The sequence below is a fragment of the Electrona antarctica genome (assembly GCF_951216825.1).
Source record: "Electrona antarctica genome assembly, chromosome: 17".
In the NCBI taxonomy this organism is placed as follows: Eukaryota; Metazoa; Chordata; class Actinopteri; order Myctophiformes; family Myctophidae; genus Electrona; species Electrona antarctica.
Genome location: NC_136798.1, coordinates 1,410,173 through 1,430,822, shown reverse-complemented (window position 1 = coordinate 1,430,822; position 20,650 = coordinate 1,410,173). Strand labels below are relative to the sequence as shown.

At 43.4% G+C, this 20,650-nt stretch overlaps 1 protein-coding gene across 2 annotated transcripts; it reads right to left on the bottom strand.

Annotated features, from left to right (window-relative positions):
- Positions 1-2,359: 2,359 nt before the first annotated feature.
- selenol (selenoprotein L) lies at positions 2,360-20,624 on the bottom strand. 2 transcript variants are annotated; one of them, XM_079526127.1, is made up of 11 exons: positions 20,523-20,624; positions 17,680-18,245; positions 17,015-17,093; positions 14,047-14,100; positions 12,444-12,489; positions 8,918-9,051; positions 8,677-8,791; positions 7,881-8,003; positions 7,013-7,150; positions 4,466-4,564; positions 2,360-4,273 (listed from the first exon to the last, which is right to left on the bottom strand). In XM_079526127.1, exons 2-11 carry the CDS (start codon positions 17,789-17,791, stop codon positions 4,229-4,231), a joined length of 945 nt encoding a protein of 314 aa, XP_079382253.1. In that variant the 5' UTR covers positions 17,792-18,245; positions 20,523-20,624; the 3' UTR covers positions 2,360-4,228. The 2 variants fall into 2 exon arrangements, with proteins under 2 accessions (XP_079382253.1, XP_079382254.1); XM_079526128.1 differs by having other exon boundaries at positions 2,360-4,564.
- Positions 20,625-20,650: the final 26 nt, after the last annotated feature.

Below are 20,650 nucleotides of genomic sequence, written 5' to 3'. Positions count from 1 at the left end.
TCTCGTGTTGCTTGTGTTTATTTGTGACATTTTGGCTGCTAAAATAAAAACAAATTGTGGCATTATTCCATAAAATCTCCTCCTTTTGTGCTTCATTATAGGTTGTTTTCTGAAAGTAATAGTAGTTATTCACTTATTTGGCACAGAAAATAATATTGTTATATACTTCATTTGATCTAATATAAATGCATTTTCTTTTAAATGATAACTTTCCACACTGTAGCCTATACACACTGTTGGTATCCTACAAACTAAACACTAAACACTGTAGCCTATATACACTGTTGGTATCCTACAAACTGAACACTAAACACTGTAGCCTATATACACTGTTGGTATCCTACAAACTGAAACACTGTAGCCTATACACACTGTAGCCTATACACACTGTTGGTATCCTACACACTGTAGCCTATACACACTGTTGGTATCCTACAAACTAAACACTGTAGCCTATACACACTGTTGGTATCCTACAAACTGTAGCCTATACACACTGTTGGTATCCTACAAACTGAAAGCATCTACCTTTTGGGCGCCCCTGGTTTAAACGGATCGTAACATCCGGTCCCATTCAGGTATGCGGTTAGGTGCAAGCTTGGCTCAGGGAGAAGGACGCCCCTGCCATGCAGAGTCCAAGGCACTTTGGATAATCCTAAAAGCTTGACATTATTCTTCCGTCAGCACATAGCTCTGTGCCAGACACAACTGAGACAGCAGCAGCACACATACAGTAGCTCTGTGCCAGACACAACTGAGATAGCCTGGCTAATAAGCCAGACTCAAAACGGCTGATTCGGTCTGGCTTATTAGCCAGGCTACAACTGAGACATAGCAGCAGCACATAGTTCTGTGCCAGAGTCCAGACACAACTGAGACAGCAGCACACATACAGTAGCTCTGTGCCAGAGTGTGTTAGAGTGGCAGGGGCTGAAATCCCGTTAAGAGTGCACTTTTGGTCAAAAATAGCAGATCTACAAGCTCACAACGCGTCGCAGCGATCAGCTATTTTCGGGGCGCAAACCAGCACTCTTTAGCTAGTGGAGATACGGTGTGTAACGACATGGATTTCTAAACACATTTTTTCAACGCAAAATACTGTGTTCAAGTTCCTGAATGCTGCCTTCCGGCATGGCATGGAAAGAAAGGAAAGGAGTGGCATTTGTATTTCTTCCACCATAGTACATGCTGCATTCGTGGTCTGGAGAGGGCAGTTGTTTTATAGACGGGTAAAAGGGCAGGGGCTGAAGCCCCCTTTGATGTCTATGTGTGCACGTCCCTGGTCCAGACACAACTGAGACAGTGGTTTCATAGAAAGCAAACATCTGTCAGTCAGCCAATTAAGGACAGTCTCCAGGGAATTTGGGTGTACAGTACACTAGTTCTCAACCCGTGGGTCGCGACCCCTCGGGGGGTCGCCAAATTATTTTAGGGGGTCGCCAAATTATTTTCAAAAAAATATATATATATATATTTTTTTTAAATTTATTTTCACGATTTTTCAAAAATATCAGACCTACAAGCTCGTAGCGCGCCACTCGGTGGCGCTCTATGAGCTTGTAGATCTGCTATTTTTCAATAGCTAAATTATAACAATGCTTAAAACACCAAAAGGGGTTCCCGCCCAAAATGGTTTAAGGTTATTGTAGCAGTCAATTTATATTGGGGGTCGGGAGGGGGCGGGGCGGGGGTCCCGAGACGTTGCCAAAGCATTTTCGGGGGTCCCCGGCCAAAAACGTTGAGAACCCCTGCACTAGTATGTGGACTTATCGCGTTTCACGGTTTCAGGCACTTATACTCTTCTCTAAAACATCTAGCTGTCAGTCAATGGAAGCTCATTATTTTATACTTAAGGTTTCAGGGGATATCATTTTATTAACCTAACTTCCTTATTACCCAACCTTGTCGCTCAATGAACAGACTTTCAACTGAAAGACATGACAAGAATCAGTTATTTCATTGAGCATCTTTTGGGGACTAATATGGCTCCATTTTCGTCACGGCTAAACCCCTTACCCCTAAACTTCTTTGCCTTTTTTTTTTTTACTATTTTGCAAAACATTTTTGAATAGTTAAAATGGCCAGTCTACAAGCTCACAACGTGTCAATGTAGATTGGCTAGTTGAACTATTCAAAAATGTTTTTCAAAATAGTAAAAAAGGCAAATAAGTTTAGGGATAAGGGGTTTAGCGGTGACATGCTAAATGGTTAAAAGTCTGTTCCATAAATCTCATGTTAATAGCAGAGAAGGTTTAGTAGCAAGATCTGCAATATGCAAATCAACTTCTCCAACATTCAGTCAAATATATAAAAACACTAATGGAGAAAATATCATTTATTCAACACAATCACCTTTCATTAAACGGCTCGACGCATTTTAGCCAAGTCTCATTCCACTCAAGGCCAGAGATGATCCTTACAATTTGCATTCTAACAAAAGCTCATCAAATATAACAGTAAATGTTTACAGAAACAACATTAATTTCCCTGCGTATCCCTAAGTGATAGCGGTGATTGACATAATTATGTCATTAAAAGAATCGTCTATTCTATTGTACTGTACCTGAATGGGCATTTTGTGTACAATTTATTAGGGATGTCCCGATCACATTTTTTTGCTCCCGATCCGATTCCGATCATTCGATTTTGAGCATCTGCCGATACCGATTTTTCCCGATCCGATTAATATTTTATAGAACACGTTTATGCCACGTCACAATAGTACAATATCCCAAATCACAGACAATATCCAGTCTAATAACATGATATGGATATAATATTGATACTAAGGGATGTCCCGATCACGTTTTTTGGCTCCCGATCCGATTCCGATCATTTGAAAATGACGTGATCGGCCCCCGATTTCCGATCACCCGATCCGATCGGGACAACCCTATAATTTATGTATAGGGTTAGAGCTGAATTGTTTTTTATTTATCTAAAGAAAAGAAAAACATTCAAACTGTTATTTAAAACCAATTCAAGTAACGCAGTCTCGCTATACCTCCTACTGAGCCCTTCAAATAGTGCTTAAAATGTATTATAAAGAAATCACACCCGTGTGAAGTGAGGGGCGCTCTTATCATCGTACATCATCATGACACATGTCACGTTTGCTCCGATACATATGATGTAAATTCTCCATTAATTGTCAATGAATTCTCCAATTCCTTGACAATTAATTCTTCATGTATAGGATGAAAATAGCCAATTTGCTCGTCTACATATGACTTAAAATTCTCTATTCATTGTCAATGGAATGTAATGTTTGCGTTAGGACAAAGATCTACACTATAGCTGAATATAGGAGGGGCTAGCGCCCCTCAAAAACCAAGTGTTCGTTTGGTTTAGCTCAACAGCGCTGTTGCAAAGCCCACAAAAAGCCTGCACATCTTCAGAGCAACATGTTTCTATCAGTCACCTCTCTTCATGACGTCATGAGTGCGAGACGTGACGTCATCAATGTGCACCAAAGAGTCACTATTTTTTTGTGTGCCGCGTCAGCGCTGCCGCTGCAGTGTCAGAAAAGAACACACTTTGTTCCCAAAACTCAACCCCCTGTCCTGGTCTGTGGGGCAGCTAAACTCAACCCCCTGTCCTGGTCTGTGGGGCAGCTAGGCTATTTCTATGTCTGTCTGTCTGGATTCACAGAGAAGATTGTGTCACATCTCAATGCCTAATATATTTAGGCCAGGTGCTGGAAGTCAGGCATCAAGGCAAACATCAAGGAAGAGGAAGAGGAAGTAACTTACTTTATTTAGAGGCAACAAATTTGTTGCCTCTAAAAAATAAAGTAAGGGCCGATTCATACTCCTATTTTAGAGCCGAATAAAAGTCGCTTCGGCTCTGTAGAGCCTACAATGTGACGTCATTTGAGGTTCGGGGGGGAGGGGCGGGTATACCGTCCTAAAGTCGGCTCTTCGGTGCTACTGAAATTTTCTGACGAGCCGAAATCATTTCGGCACTACAGCTCCGAAACAGCGGTAAAATAGGAGTATGAATCAGCCCTAAGTCTGGGAGCTCTAGCATGTCTGCTAGCTAGAGGGCCTGTTCATACAGGGTTCTTACACAACCTGCAGCACGTCTGCTATAGAGTCGGCCTGTCCATGGGGTTCTTAGATTGATGTTTCTATGGGGAGCAGCTGGCAGAGACGCCGCCGTCACTGGGCACAACCTGCAGCATCTCTGCTACAGTCGGCCTGTCCATGGGGTCCTTAGACGGATGTTTCTATTGGGAGCAGCTGGCAGAGACGCCGCCGTCACTGGGCACAACCTGCAGCATGTCTGCTACAGTCGGCCTGTCCATGGGGTTCTTAGATTGATGTTTCTATGGGGAGCAGCTGGCAGAGCAGCCGTCACTGGGCACAACCTGCAGCATGTCTGCTAGAGTCGGCCTGTCCATGGGGTCCTTAGATGGATGTTTCTATTGGGAGCAGCTGGCAGAGCAGCCGTCACTGGGCACAACCTGCAGCATGTCTGCTAGAGTCGGCCTGTCCATGGGGTCCTTAGACGGATGCGCTAGCAAAACCCTTCCTGTCTCGTCCAAAACGACGTTCCCTCCCAGCTGGAAGAGAGAAATGTAGCAACACACAACAACAACAACAACAACACAGATTAGTGACACAAAGAAAATCAACCTGCAGGTGCTCGATGGAGATGCAAAATAATAACAATGTAAAGTAGGTTCTGGTGCTTCAAGGATCCGTGGGACTGGAATACTAAAGGAAAGGGGGCGATCCGAGCACTCAAAAGGTCAAAACATGAGGAGAGGGTGGATAAAAAGAAATGTACTTTATTGGTTAACCCACTTAGGCCTGACACTTAGACCCTCCCAGAAGCAAAGATTTGAGTAAAAACGTTCGCTCTGAAAGAATATATATTCAAAGATTTGAGCCACATTTTCACGATTTTTCAAAAATAGCAGATCTACAAGCTCGTAGCGCGGCACTCGGTGCCGCGCTATGAGCTTGTAGATCTGCTATTTTTCAATAGCTAAAGTAGAACAGAATGCTTAAAACACCAAAAGGGGTTCCCGCCCGAAATGGGTTCAAATAAGTCAACATGTTTCGACTCAAAAAGAGTCTTCATCAGTATAGGCTTATACTTGCCCTGATGAAGACTCTTTTTGAGTGCTCGTATCGCCGCCTTTTCATTAGTAACACAGATTAGTGATGTGAACGAGAGCGTTTAGCTAAAGATGTATTTAATTATGTATGATTTCATGGAAGAATCCGAGCGCCAACGTGACAAACAGCCTCTGTTCTAGAGCTATAATCAGACTATGCATCTAAATAAACCCATGTGGTCTTTATTGGAGTACGTGAACTATAATTTTGTGTACCGAATGCAGGCGAAACACATTGGTTATAACTTATGTGAAAACAGAGACTGCACATTGGGGATGGAATTGGTTCCCATGACAAAACAATATTTTTATCACTTGTTGAAACGAACTTGCAAAGCGCACATAATGTATAATTCAATAAAATAATCTAGTTCTGGTTTTGCTTGTGGCCTGTATAAGTAGTATATGCCACTGGTTCTCAACGTGCGGTCCCGGAGACCACAAGGGGTCCAATTGGACCCTTATAAGGGGTCTAAAACGGTGGGCGTACACATGGTTTCATAAACCCTCAGAGTCAGGGACTAGAGGGGCAGGGGCTGAAATCCGTAAGAGGGCACTTTTGGACGCAAATAGCAGATCTACAAGCTCACAACGCGTCGCGCTGCGACGCGTTGAGAGCTTGTAGATCAGCTATTTTCGGGGCGCAACCCAGCACTCTTTAGCTAGTGGAGATGCGGTGTGTAACGACATGGATTTCTAAACAAATTTGTTCAACACAAAATGCTGCGTTCAAGTTCAGGAGACTTTGGAAAGAAGCAATGATCCTGAATGCAGACTTTGGGTATGGCATGGAAAGGAAAGGAGAGGCATGTGCATTTCTTTCACCAGAGTAAATCCTGTCTAGAGAGGGCAGTTGTTTTACAGACGGATAAAAGGGCAGGAGCCCCCTTTGATGTCTATGTGTGGACGTCCCTGCTTAAATTACCACTGAGCATCGACTACAGTGTAAATTGGGGTGTCATAGTAATAAAAGATTGTGTGAAATGGGCGGCCTAGGGCATATAAAACTGGGGTCTTTGAAATTAAACACATTTACTGCCAGAGCTTCTCTAGAACAGCTTTTAAAGTGTTTTTTTTTACTAATCTTTCAAGACCCAACGAATATTTTGTTCTATGACGATGTAAATACCAAATATCGCAAAAGACAGACGAGAGCCTCGGCTTTCATTGGAGGGTAAAAGTGTGTGTCGCCACGATGTTCCATAGGCTAGTTATTGGAGGTTAAATATAGCCTGTTTTCACCCAAAACACTGTCCGGGAAAAGAAAGCAGAGAATGTTTTATTCTTTATAAATCCTAGAATGAGCTAAAAGGTTGAACATTGGTGTTCTACTCCCTCTCTCATCTCTTTATAGGGTTAGGGTTATATACTGTATATATTTTCTTTTTGGCTTTTTCTGTCTTGATATTGATAGGATGACAGGAAATGGGGAGAGAGATGGGGGGGGGGGAGAGATGGGGGGGGAAGACACGCGGCAAAGGCCGTTGGGATCGGGAGTCGAACCCGCGACACGCCATCAGGCTGGTTGGTCCCGGGCCCCCCTGGACGGTTAGCAGATAGAAAAGCTTCTAGATAGTAGATCTACAAGCTCGTAGGTCTGCTATTTTTTGAAAAATCGTGAAAATGTGCCTCAAATCTTTGAATATATATTCTTTCAGAGCCAACGTTTTTAACTCAAAATCTTTGCTTCTGGGGGGGGGGGGGGGTCCTTGGAATAAGGTATTTTCAGATGGGGTCGGCAGCCAATTACATATATTTTTGGGGGTCCTTGACATGAAAACGTTTGAGCACCACTGACATTAGAAACATAGGGTTTTTCAGAAAACTGTCAGGATTTAGAAGACATTTGTAGAATCGACCCAGCCCCAGATCTAAATGGTCCAGTACCTGGTAGATGTCTTCCAGCAGGCGGTTGGGGACGTCGGGGAAGCTCCGGTCGGCAGCGATGTATTCAGAGTACTGCAGAAGGCACCTGAACTTCATCACCTTGGCGTATGACGAGCCCAGGCCAAAACTCCTGTAGATCTGCAGCACCACATGTTGGACGTTTACATCGTTAGAATTAGAGATCACCTGATCCGATCCGATCGGGACCACCCTATAAACAGGGCCGGATCTACCATATGGGCACTTTGGGCACGTGAAATATATATTTTATTTTTATTTTTAGTTCCACAGAAAAAATCCCTGCTAATCCGAATGAAATAAATGGTGTCTAAAAAGATTAGTGTTTTATTGTTGATGAGAAGGGCAGCTGAAAAGTGCAATTGTGTGTAAAGCAGCAACAATGCGCTAGATTGGCTGTCACTCTGGGGGGGGGGGGTAGGCGACTGGAAATAGGCCAATATAACGGCATAAAACTTCCCCAAAACGGATCCAAAACAGCAACAATGTTGCGAGCGTGTGAAGGGGGCCCTTGGGGCTTCAATGCCCAGGGGCCCTCAGAGGTGTTAATCCGGCCCTGAACATTCCACAGGGGATAGAAGGCCTGTTTCCCAGGCTTAGATTGGCTTAGATTGAGATACATTTAGGAGTTAAAACTAAAGAACATTCCACAGGGGATAGAAGGCCTGTTTCCCAGGCTTAGATTGGCTTAGATTGAGATACATTTAGGAGTTAAAACTAAAGCAGTCATAATCAATTCTCTGTGCTGTGGTTTTTAGCTGGGGATTAGATTGCACTCACGCATCCACACGGACACGCATCCACACGCACACACACGCACGCATACGCACATGCACACGCACACACGCACCTTTCTGTGTGGGTCCAACAGCATGTGGTATGTGCATCCAGTCTGCTCCAGCCAGAGTCTGGCTCCCTCCACACCGCCAAACGAGACCACCAACACCTGCACAGACCGAGCTTCTAAGAGCTCCTACACAGCAAAACATGTTCATTTCACTCAGACAGCATTGCCTGGGTCTTTTCACACACACTCCATGGTTCCATTTGTACACTCTCAGAGTTACAGACCCATAAGGGTCCATTTGGTCGTCCCAAACCATCATTTAGCTGGGGGGGACCCCCTGGAACTCCCTCAAGGACCCCCGGGGGGTCCCCGGACCCCACTTAGGGAACCACTGAACTAGGAGCCAGTGAAGACAGGATGTGGATATGGACTCATTTCTCATTTCCTACATTTTTTTTTTAGTAGTACGGTATTTCAAAAGATGTTGTATTTTTTTAATAGATATATAATAATAATAAAACTTTATTTGTATAGCACCTTTCATGACATGAAATGCAGCTCAAAGTGCTTTACAGAGCAATGGAGAAAAAAAAGAAAAGAAAAGTAAGGCATAAACATTAAAAAAACAAGAGCAGTAATGCAATACAGTGAGGACATGAATAACAAAAAATGTAAAGATCAATTAAAAGCAAGAGTGTAGAAGTGGGTCTTGAGCTGCACTTTAAAAATGTCTACAGAGGCTGCCTGTCGAAGGTACAGTGGGAGTTTGTTCCACGACATTAAGACATTAATGTCTGACATTTTTTGGCACATTTGGCACATCATGAAGATTCATGAGAACACGTAAAGTTAAACCAACCTTGTTGGCCAGTAGCTCGGTCACGTGGTCTCGTCACGGAAGTCACCCAAAGTGTCTGATGAGAACCAGCATGAGACTCTGGCCTTTGCCGAAGTACTGTCCCAGAGTCACACCCCTAAGGACACACACAACTACAGTGATGCCAGAGACACACCCCTAAAGGACACAAAACTACTGTGATGCCAACGTTGAAGCCACCAACTGCGTGCGTGCGTGCGTGCGTGCGTGCGTATAGACTCACTCTCCACTGCGAGCGTCGGTCAGTGCCACATCAGCACTGAGGCTGTCTGTGGTGGAGCCTCGATCTGCCAACTGTCTGTCTGACGTCTGCAGCTTCTCGTCCACATCATGCTCCAGAAACATGTCCCACTCACTCTGCGGACGCACACGCGCACAAACACGCACACACAAATAATGAAGTGATTGCAAATCACATTTCCAAAGTAAGACAAAAATCATCCGCCTTAACCCATTTAGACCCGAGTTAAAAACATTCACTTTGGAAGAATATATGTTCAAAGATTTGCGCCACATTTTTACGATTTAAAAAAAATAGCAGATCTACAAGCTCGTAGCGTGCCACTCGGTGGCGCGCTATGAGCTTGTAGATCTGCTATTTTTCAATAGCTAAATTATAACATAATGTTTAAAACACCTTATCAGCTGGACAGTCCGTCACGACACTCACTTAGAAATAGACACTAATTCAATTGGAGCCGTATTAGACTGTTAGCGTCTTGTCAGGCCTGACAAAGTAAAAAAAAAGTTCATATGATCTGGTCTTGGCTCAAAGGTCTGAGGAACACTGTCAACAGCTGTTGAATGAATGTAGCTGAATTTCATCACCCCCTAAACACGCAATTTTAATGGAATTAGAGACGGGGGTGGCGGAGGAGCGGGGGGGTGCGCAGGCTGCCCGGTATGGTGTAGAAACGACTGCTTGGCGCCGGACCAGATGGGTGATTATTACCTACGCGACTCCACATATAACACATTTGAAAAGATGTTGTACCCCCTTTTAAGAGAAGATTTGTCAAGATTTTTTGTTAGAAAGGTGTGTTGCATTGCAGCTCATAGACCGGCAGTTATTTGGGAATATCCAAAGAATAAACTGTCCCTCAATTGTACTGGGGACCCCCAGAACACCCTCCTCAAGGGCCCCTGGGGGTCCCAGGACAACCTCCTCAAGGGCCCCTGGGGGTCCCAGGACAACCTCCTCAAGGGCCCCTGGGGGTCCCAGGACACCCTCCTCAAGGGCCCCTGGGGGTCCCAGGACACCCTCCTCAAGGGCCCCTGGGGGTCCCAGGACGCCCTCCTCAAGGGCCCCTGGTGGGACCCAGGACACCCTCCTCAAGGGCCCCTGGGGGTCCCAGGACGCCCTCCTCAAGGGCCCCTGGTGGGACCCAGGACACCCTCCTCAAGGGCCCCTGGGGGGTCCCAGGACACCCTCCTCAAGGGCCCCTGGGGGGTCCCAGGACACCCTCCTCAAGGGCCCCTGGGGGTCCCAGGACACCACTTTGAGAAGCACTGCTCTCAGGGAGGCATAAATCCCCTCAATACCACTAAGAGATTAACATAGTGAAAACCTGTGACCACAGAAGAAGCACAATGGACCACTGTGTCGCAACCACAAAGTCAAAGGGCAGCCTGGAGAATTTTACAATATAATCCTTGACACGGAGATCAGCCAAGTGGAATGTCAGCTTAAAGGAAAATTCCATGCTAGAAGGCTTTCTTACCTTTATTTGTAGTTGTTACATCCCCACCAAAGAGGTCCATGTGTTATTTTGTGCAAAAGTGCATTATTGGCTATTTCCCCTACCATAAGCCCTCAATGAGTTGCATTGAATTGGGATATGGGGTGTTGTGCTAATTCGCTTATTTCCATCACTCAAGAATAAAATAAAATTGTATATATCCTCTCTTCATAATGTAAATAGTATCCCAAGCGGCACACTTTACTACTTATTTCGATGGAAATAAGCGAATTAGCACAAAACCCCAACCCCCATTGAGGGCTTATATTAGGGGAAATAGCCAATGCACTTTAGCACAAAATAACACCTGGACCTCTTTGTTGGGGACGTAACAACTACAAAGTAGAAAAAGTGCCCTTCTGGGCACAGGTCTCCACCAGGTGTGTGTGTGTGTGTGTGTGTGTGTGTGTGTGTGTGTGACACGGCTTGGCCTGTTGTAGCGCCACCATGAGGCTTATTTGAAAACTGGCATTTCTTCCTCAGCCTATTGGGAATATGCATGCACAGTTTCACCGCAATCGGACGCTGCGTTGAGTAGTTGTGGCGATTTGTACAAAACGGGTACATAGCGGGCTACTCCTGAAAAGTTTAGAAGCCAATCGTAGGCAATGAAGGTGGATTATGAGAAATCAAACAAACCCGTCTTGATCACATGACTATGGAGAGCATGTGTACTGATTTGTGTGAAATTTGGATAACATCTGAAGGAGTAATATTAGAAAATGAGTTTTACATATGTCGGCCTCCTGGTGGCGCTATAAAGAGCAGATGTGAAAAATTCCAGGCAAAGGTTTTTCCTTGGCCTCTAGGGAGTTGGCATACAAAGTTATCCACAAATCCGTGCAGTTGGAGGTAAAACACTTTTCGGCCAGTTATAGCGCCACCATGAGGCTGAGTTGAAAATGTTCACATGGCATTTCTTCCTCGGCCTAGTGGGAATGTGCGCAATTTCACGGAAATCACACGATGTGTTCATGATTTGCAGCATTTTTTTGAAACTGAGCACTCCTGCCAACTTTGGAAGCCAATCTTAGCCAATCAGGATGGAGTCTGAGAAATGTGAAAGACCCGTTTCGTTGAATGGCTCTAGAGAGACTGTGTACCAATTTGCGTGATGTTTGGACAAAATCTGTAGGTCTACTGTCCAAAAACTTGTTTTGCACAAAGCGGCCTCCTGGTGGCGCTATAACAGGCCGTTCTGGACATTTTGGGGCAGAGGTTCATCGTTGGCATCCAGGGAGTGTGTGTGCGAAATTTGGCATCGACCGGGTTAACGATGCCGGAGATTAGCTGTTCACAGACGGACACACGGACGGACGGACGGACACACGGACACACGGACGGACGGAGTGCAAAACATACTCTCTCCCCATGCCTTCGGCCTGGTGGAGACAAACATACTCTCTCCCCATGCCTTCGGCCTGGTGGAGACAATAACACCTGGACCTCTTTGTTGGGGACGTAACAACTACAAATAACACCTGGACCTCTTTGTTGGGGACGTAACAACTACAAATAAAGGTAAGAAAGCCTTCTAGCATGGAATTCTCCTTGTTGATCGTACAATTTAGGCATTTAGCAGACGCTCGATCTTAATCTAGAGCGAGTTACATGTGTAATGTAATGTATTAATGGCAAATACTTTGTTTGGGTTAGTCTTTATTTATAACATTTTTAATTCTGTACATGAACTGAAGACCAAAATAAAACATTGAAAGTGAAAGTGAAGTGAATGTTTCAATTTAAAGGCCTAAATCATCCACGTCCGGCTGGGGAAACTCCCCCCAGTCAGGTGAAAAGAAGCAGCTTGGACTCCTCATGCATAGAAGAAGCATGAGGTCAGTCTGCTGCCCCCCCTCCCCCCCCGGTTAGCAGAGGAGTCTTGATTACATTAGATAATTGACACTGGGTGAAAAAAATGGGTTGCAAATTCGTGGGATAAAGATTATTTAAAATAATACTAATAATAATAATAGGCCTAAAGAGGCGACAGAAAAAGCAATAACAAACCTCCAACTGCAGGAGGTCGTCCACTTGTTCTTTGACATCTGCAATGCTGGAAAACACAACAGGGAAAGTGTGGGCAATCAACATAATATATAGTAGAGATGTCCCGATACTGTATCGGTATCTGAAAAGGATCGGTATCGGCCCTTTTCGGTCATATCGGGTCATATCAGTATCGGCGAATATGCCAGTCTCTAGGCTAAGTGGTTGACACTATGGCAGGTAAATAAAATGTTGGGGCATGTGGAGTTTGCTTTGGAGTTGCCCAAACTGCAAGTGCACATTTGAGTGAGGAGTCTGCTATAAACACAACACGATATAAAATAAGTAATTATATATTTTTTAAATTATTATTATTATAAATATTATTCTCTGGTATCGGTATTCGGTACCGGACCTACCGGTATCGGCTAACACAGAAATTGTGGTATCGGGATTGGAAACGAAACGAAAAAAGGGACAAATCGGGACATCCCTAATATATAGTATACCTAATTGGCCAAAATACTAGGGAAAAATATACCGTAAATACTTTGAAATGCTAGTATAGGCTGACCTTGGTACAACGTGGCCGTGGCGTACTGTTTAAGCAACACAGCTGTAGATGTGTTCAGTCAGGACCGTGTATGCACACTCGTCAAAGTTTTATTTTATTGTATTTAAATTTCAATATTGCAACACGTTGACGCACAGTCGCACACATTATATATTTTCTGTGCAATAATGCGATTGAAGACAGTCCTACTACACCACATACCCTATAATGGTAATCTTATTGAAATTAATACATTAATCTCATTCATGTGTTTGAAATAAAGTGCATCGTTCTACCTCACTCAAACAATTGACTTGAATTCAGGACGGGAACCCCCTTTTGGTGTTTTAAGCATTATGTTATACTTTAGCTTTTGAAGAATAGCAGATCTACAAGCTCATAGCGCGGCACCGAGTGACGCGCTACCAGCTTGTAGATCTTCTATTTTTAAAAAATCGGGAAAATGTGCCGCAAATCTTTGAATATATATTCTTTTAGAGCGAACGTTTTTAACTCAAATCTTTGCTGCTGGGGGGGGGGGGGGGGGGGGTCCCTGGTCGGTGGACAATTACATTTTGGAAAAACACTGACATAGAAACATAGGTTTTTCAGAAAACTGTCATGATTTAGAAGACATTTGTAGAATCTGGTCTCAGTCCTAATTAATTACTAATTATTAATTGGTTGTGTTGCTTACACAACATGGCTTATAGCTCACCTCTCCCTATATCAATTATCTGCATCCATTACCGCCAGCAAACTCTTTGTACTAAAGTGGCCAAGGAGTTAATATGGCTATGAATAAAACATAGGAAAAAAAAGTGTGAAAGGGTCTGAGAAATGTTCATCTTTCATGGCTGTGATCCCCAAGAAATCCTGTCCTGATCCTGTCCCAGTCCAGTCAGCACTTCTCCAAATCTTACCAGGAAAGGGAAGCCAATCAATATTATTTCGACTTTGGGACCACTTTTCACCAAAGTCTAGCTTAGCTAAGTGCGTATACTTGCAACATGGTTCAGGCTGTTATCAATGCTTTTGTTTTGTTAAACTATTAGTTAACGTATTACTTACTGATAAGACGCCTGCCATATCGCCTCCGCTTCACTCCTCTTCTTCACTCCAAGGCTGGTGAAATAAACATAAAATATTGTTAGTAGTGATGGGAGATTAATCGGCAAACACATCGGTATCGGCCGATTCTAGTTGTTTTTAGATTAATCGGCATCGGTTCGATTAATCAATCAGACCGATTAATTAATCGGTCCGATTAATCGGTCTGTCTTTACAGATAAACAAGCCCAAAGTAACAGCTTGAACAGATCTACAAGCTCACAATATTAAATATTAAAGGTATTATAGTTAAATCTGACTTGCCTAAGCCTGCAGTGCAGACACATGCTTTTTTCAGAATGGACAAAATTATTATAATTATTTTAATACCGAATGAGATCATATCGACATCGGTAATATCGGTTATCGGCCATAACAGTAATTAATTATATCGGATATCGATATCGGCACATCCCTAATTTGTTAGTGTTCAACATGGTGGTTACTATAATGCCTTGTATGGCATATGGTAGCATGCTAATAACCACAACAACAGCACACATCACAACTAAAGGTACTGCTCATTTAAAACCCATTTAAGGCCCGACGTCGAAATAAAAAAAAACTTCGCTCTGGAAGAATATCTATATTCAAAGATTTGTGACGCATTTTTACGATTTAAAAAAAATAGCAGACCTACAAGCTCGTAGCGCGCCACCGAGTGGCGCGCTATGAGCTTGTAGATCTGCTATTTTTCAATAGCTAAAGTATAACATAATTCCCGCCCAAAATGGGTTATCTCATTTAGCTGCATTGCATCGTCTCTTCATTATGTCCATCAAAACTGTCACTTTTCAGGATTCGAATCCAAAAAGTTGCAGCTCAAAATGTGGTGCGTTTGGAGCTCGTGGATCTGCTGCTTTTGATGCTATTGTGTGACGCTGTACTATGATCAACTAGGGTGATAATTTACAAAATAAATACATTAACACATTTTGGGCGGGAACCCCTTTTGGTGTTTTAACTAAGCATTATGTAATACTTTAGCTATTGAAAAATAGCAGATCTACAAGCTCATAGCGCACCACCGAGTGGCGCGCTACGAGCTTGTGAAAAAATCGTGAAAATGCGGCACAAATCTTTGAATATATATTCTTTCAGAAGACGTCAGGCCTAAAAGTTAAAATCTGGAGATAAGAGAATTTCTGCCTAATAGCAACGATATATTAGCAACATTTGTTTTTCAGAAAACTGTTTTAGACGACATTTGTAGAATCTGCCTAAGAAGGTCTTAATGGGTTATAAACTGAAGCAATATGCTTTGACTACTTTCTTCCTTGGGTTATGGTTTAACTGTAAAAACCTTTTTTGTATTATTTTATCTGCTTTTCACTTGTATTACATACTGTAGGCCCTGCTGATCATTTGGAGCTAGTGTACTCTGGGTTAATTGTCTTGCTCACTTTTGACAGGAGCCAGGAGGACCAACCAACCACCAAGAATGCTGCTCTACCTCCTCCTCCAGCCACTACTACCCCCTAGTGGTAAATCTCTGTTCCTCCCTTCCTCTCCTACTGATTCTGTCCACTGCTGGTCTCTGTGGTTCCACCAGCGACAGTATGATATAGAGGCCAGAGTGCAATCATTTTAGAATTAGTCCAATAATTAAATGGCAGAGGTTGGACAAAATTGGATTATTTTGTTTCTCACCTGATTCTGACAGGATATTAGGTCTACTAGTCAGGATAAAAAAAATCTACCCTAATCTGCTCACTAGAGCAGATTAGTAGACCTAATGTCCTGTCAGAATCAGTTGAGAAACAAAATAATCCAATTTTGTCCAACCTGATAGGAATTCATTACTTTATTTACTGGACTAAATGGGGAAATGTGCTGTTGGCCAAAATTACCTATCTCCGATGCAGTCCCCACACATTTGGCATTGGAGCGACGCGTCGGGTTTATCCTTAAACGAGGAGATTGCACATATACCGCAACTCCAGAAAGACATGGGCCTGCATGCTGTAGATTAGGCTACATACAGTAGGGCGTAGGCAACCCACGTTGGGAGACTTGACTCCAGCTGCAGCAGTTAAACACTGTTTAAATGGCTTAAGCGTCTAACTTGCAACATTGTTTTTAATTGCACGATTTTAATTGCTTGTAGGCTACACTTGGAAATATCCTACCAATCCCATATGACATGCCTTTACAAAATATATTTTTTTCACATGTATAATATGTATTAGTTTTATATACATTTTAGAAGTGAAAACGTATGTTTAGATGCCTGTGACAGCCTGTCAGCTGGTCAGACAATGCTGCTCCGCTTTTCTACGACAGAAAAACAGGTGAGGACAAAACCTATGACAGCTCCCAGCCTGACGTGATATTTGTCCGGGCACACGTTCAAGTTCAAGTTCATGCGGGAATGATAAATGCCGGCAATAGCGGTGATTCCGGACGGTGTACGCCCATAATTTGGGCGTACGTACGCCGCGTTGATAAATGAGGGCCTTAGTGAATACATTATGCAATGGTACGAAACACAAGCAGGTGAGAACCACAAATGTATTTTAACCCATTTTGGACTGAGGTCGATAAAAAAAGGCTTCTAAATCCTAAATTTTTTCTGAAAAACCTATGTTTCTATGTCAGTGGTGCTCAACCTTTTTCATGTCAAGGACCCCCAGAATTATCTCTATTGGGCCACGGACCCCCATCTCAAAATATGTAGTTCCAGGGACCCCGAAGCAAATATTTTAGTAAAACATTTTCGCTCTGAAATATATATTCAATGATTTGCGCCAACGATTTTTCAAAAATAGCAGACCTACCAGCTCGTAGCGCGCCACTCGGTGGCGCGCTATGAGCTTGTAGATCTGCTATTTTTCAATAGCTAAATCATAACATAATGTTTAAAACACCAAAAAGCGTTATTTTCACTCAATATTCACAGAATTCACACATAGGAAGATATAAAGAGCACCTTGTGTAGAAGTCGGCCCCTGCGGTCATGAGGCCAAATAAAGTGCTGATCTTATTGGGAACAAACTCTTCCAGGGAGGCTGTAATGAGAACAAGGAGGCATTGGTGTCGTTGGAATGATTTTGCAATAATGTCTTTAGAGCAAAGAGCATGACAAGGATTACAGCGCCTTGCTCGATTTTACATTTCACTGGGTCTGTAATCCTATATGCTCCCTCTGTGTTTAGGGTTAAGGTGGCCTTACACTAGCCGATAATCGGGCATTTTTTGACGCTCGGGGGGTGCCCGACTCAATCAATCTGCTCGGGGCGCGATCGGGATCGACCCGATCAACATCAAGCATGTTTGATATTTGCTCTGCCCCGCTCCGATTATCCTGTAGTGTGTGGTGCTATCAGATTTCAGATTGAAAAGAATCGGCTAGTGTAAGGCCACCTTTACTGTGTTACTCTGCCAACAAGCACATTCGGCATATTAATTCTTGAAACAAGCATGAGGTCTTATTTTGCAATAAATAATCATAATAATAAGTAACAACAAATTGATTTGCGGCTTAGCATCACGTCCTCTCATCATATCTCATGCCTCTTCCATCAAGTCCATTCTACATAATTTATACAGTATATGAATGTCTTGTGCTAAATAAAATACTAAACAGATTCTCACCTTCTGCCTCTTGCTTGGCGTTCTGTAACATGAGCTTGCCCAGGTTGACCAACAGGGTCAGACCGCTGATTAGGGTGTCGTCGTCGTCTGCAGCACTCACATCCTCGGCCATGCCTGCCACCTGATTCCCCCTGGCTTCACGGACGGTCAAATGGGTAGTGGGTGCCACCTGATTCCCCCTGGCTTCACGGACGGTCAAATGGGTAGTGGGTGCCACCTGATTCCCCCTGGCTTCACGGACGGTCAAATGGGTAGTGGGTGCCACCTGATTCCCCCTGGCTTCACGGACGGTCAAATGGGTAGTGGGTGCCACCTGATTCCCCCTGGCTTCACGGACGGTCAAATGGGTAGTGGGTGCCACCTGATTCCCCCTGGCTTCACGGACGGTCAAATGGGTAGTGGGTGCCACCTGATTCCCCCTGGATCCACGGTCGCTCAAATGGGTAGTGGGTGCCAACTGATTCCCCCTGGATCCACGGTCGCTCAAATGGGTAGTGGGTGCCACCTGATTCCCCCTGGCTCCACGCTCAAATGGGTAGTGGGTGCCACTTGATTCCAAATGGCTCCTGCACGGTCAAATGGTTAGTGGGTGGGCTCCTTTCCCTACAGCCAATAAGGCACCTCCTGGTGAGAAGCTATGACAAACGGCAAGGGAGGAGCATAGTCTGTGCTGTCTGGGAGAGAAACCACCTAAGTCTAAAATGTTCATTTTTCAGGAAATGAAAAATATACAGTTTTCAGAAAACCTTGTATATTTTTTAAAACAGAGCAATACTGCCTCATCAAAACTTGGTGTTGTGACTTTATATATTGTCAATTACTTGCATGAGAAGGGGAGAGGTGGTGGAGTTATAGCTGCTTTAGCAGACAGTTTTGGAGTTAAGAGGTTTTGTCAGAACTCAGAAGCGCTTTTTAATTGGTTTAATTTTCATTGGTTCAATATTTTTTTAACCCAACACACAGACGCAAAGGGTGTTCAATAGGCAGCATTGATTTATGATAATAATAATAATCAAAAACTTCAATCAAAAAATGGAGTTGGGTGGTTTCCCCCGCGGACAGCAGCGATGTTAAATGCTCAGGTTACATTTTCCCGCAGCAATAGACAAATGGCCAAGCGTAGCATATACGTATCTGTCAGAATGCAAAAGTGAATTATTGTGTGATTATAATCACTGACTTTTTAGTGCCAAGTAGGCTACAAACAAACAGTAATCCTCTGCTGGTAGCTCAATCAATCAATAGGGATTGATTGATTGAAATATTTTTACAGTTTTCAGAATTACAGTACATTTCAAGCACAAACTCAATACAAAGACTGTTAACTGTGAGTGGACGACCCAATTAAGCATTACACTTGTTTACAAGTGTAATGCTTGTTCAATTCATCAAAACATTTAGAGACGTACAAATAGACACTTCTATATAGTCAAAGAACAGAACAGGAATTCATCATAAAGGAGGTAAAAAGGGAAAAGAAACATATACAGTGAGGGGAAAAAGGGGTGGGCGGTGGGGCTGGGATTCAGATTTTACGGGGGCCAGTTTCGAATTGCAGCCGTCCGTAGGTGCCCTTTGAGAGCGGTTTTGAAGGAGTCAAGGGATTCGCATGTCTTAATGACTGTTGGTAGGGCGTTCCACATTTTGGTGGCATAGGAGCGAAAATAATTTAGTCCCTTGCTATACTGTTGTCCTAAAGCCCCAAAGTGTTTTCACAATGGGACCCTCAGCAGACTTCAAATGGTTTTAATAGGATATAGGACTTACAATATGATGCCAAAAATAAGCCAAGGCCTGTGGTTAACAATTAACATAAGCCAGAGTTACACATTTTGTTCAATGACATAAATTACATTTTGAAATTTGCAATACTATGCTTGTGATTCTGCATGTTCTTTTCTGTTCTTGGATTGCTGACTCCTGCTTGACTAGTCTACGCAGTACGCAAGTGTCAACCGGTCAAACTGTAATTAGCCAGCGGACCCCCATTTGAAAATATATGCCAGGGACCCCCATGAGAGAATTTTTTTACGGCTCTAGCAGAGATTGTCAACCTGTTTAATTTCAAGGACCCCCAGTTTGACATGCATTAGTCTACGGACCCCCCATTTAATGGCATTTCTATCTCTGGGACCTCCAATTTATGTAAAATCAATGTTAATTTAACTCTGAGAGTGTACAAATGATTTGGTTCCATTTGTACACTCTCAGAGTTACAGACGCATAAGGGTCCATTTGGTTCCATTTGTACACTCTCAGAGTTACAGACCCATAAGGGTCCATTTGGTTCCAAACTATAATTTAGCTGGGGACCCCCTGGAACTCCCTCAATGACCCCTGGGGGGGTCCCCGGACCCCACTTTGGGAACCAATGAGCTATAGCACTAAGCGTACCACCACGTGATCACCATGGGTTCCACAGACAGAAGTCATGCAAAGAGTATTAAGGACTGCTCAGCCAGCCTCCAACTAATAAACTATGATCACAGCTGTGAGTTAACGCCATCATCAATATAAGATTCATGAAAACAAGTTTTAACGTGAGCATTGTAAACTTGAACATCTAAAAGAGCTAGCCCAAACATTTAGACTCTCGTAGAGGTTTTTTTCGATTCTGACGAATCTCTCGTTGAGAGATTCGTCAGAATCGAAAAAAACCTCTACGAGAGTCTAAATGTTTGGGCTATAAAAGAGCAGTATAGCCTGCTAGACATACCCATAGTTATGAGTTTAACGTTATAGTAGGAAATACACAAACCTGTGGTAGTGTACAAATAATGGTAGCCTACATATGGGATGGTAGATTTGTCAAGAAATTAGAAAAATAATAAACACGTTCAAACCTGGTCAAGTTCAAGGGCTACTAACTAGCATGACTCATCACAACCAGGACTGATCGTCTCTAGCCTCGCGTTGCGATACTCCACTGCGCCGGGCTATTAATCCGCCTCGGGGCAGGGGGCGGGTGAAG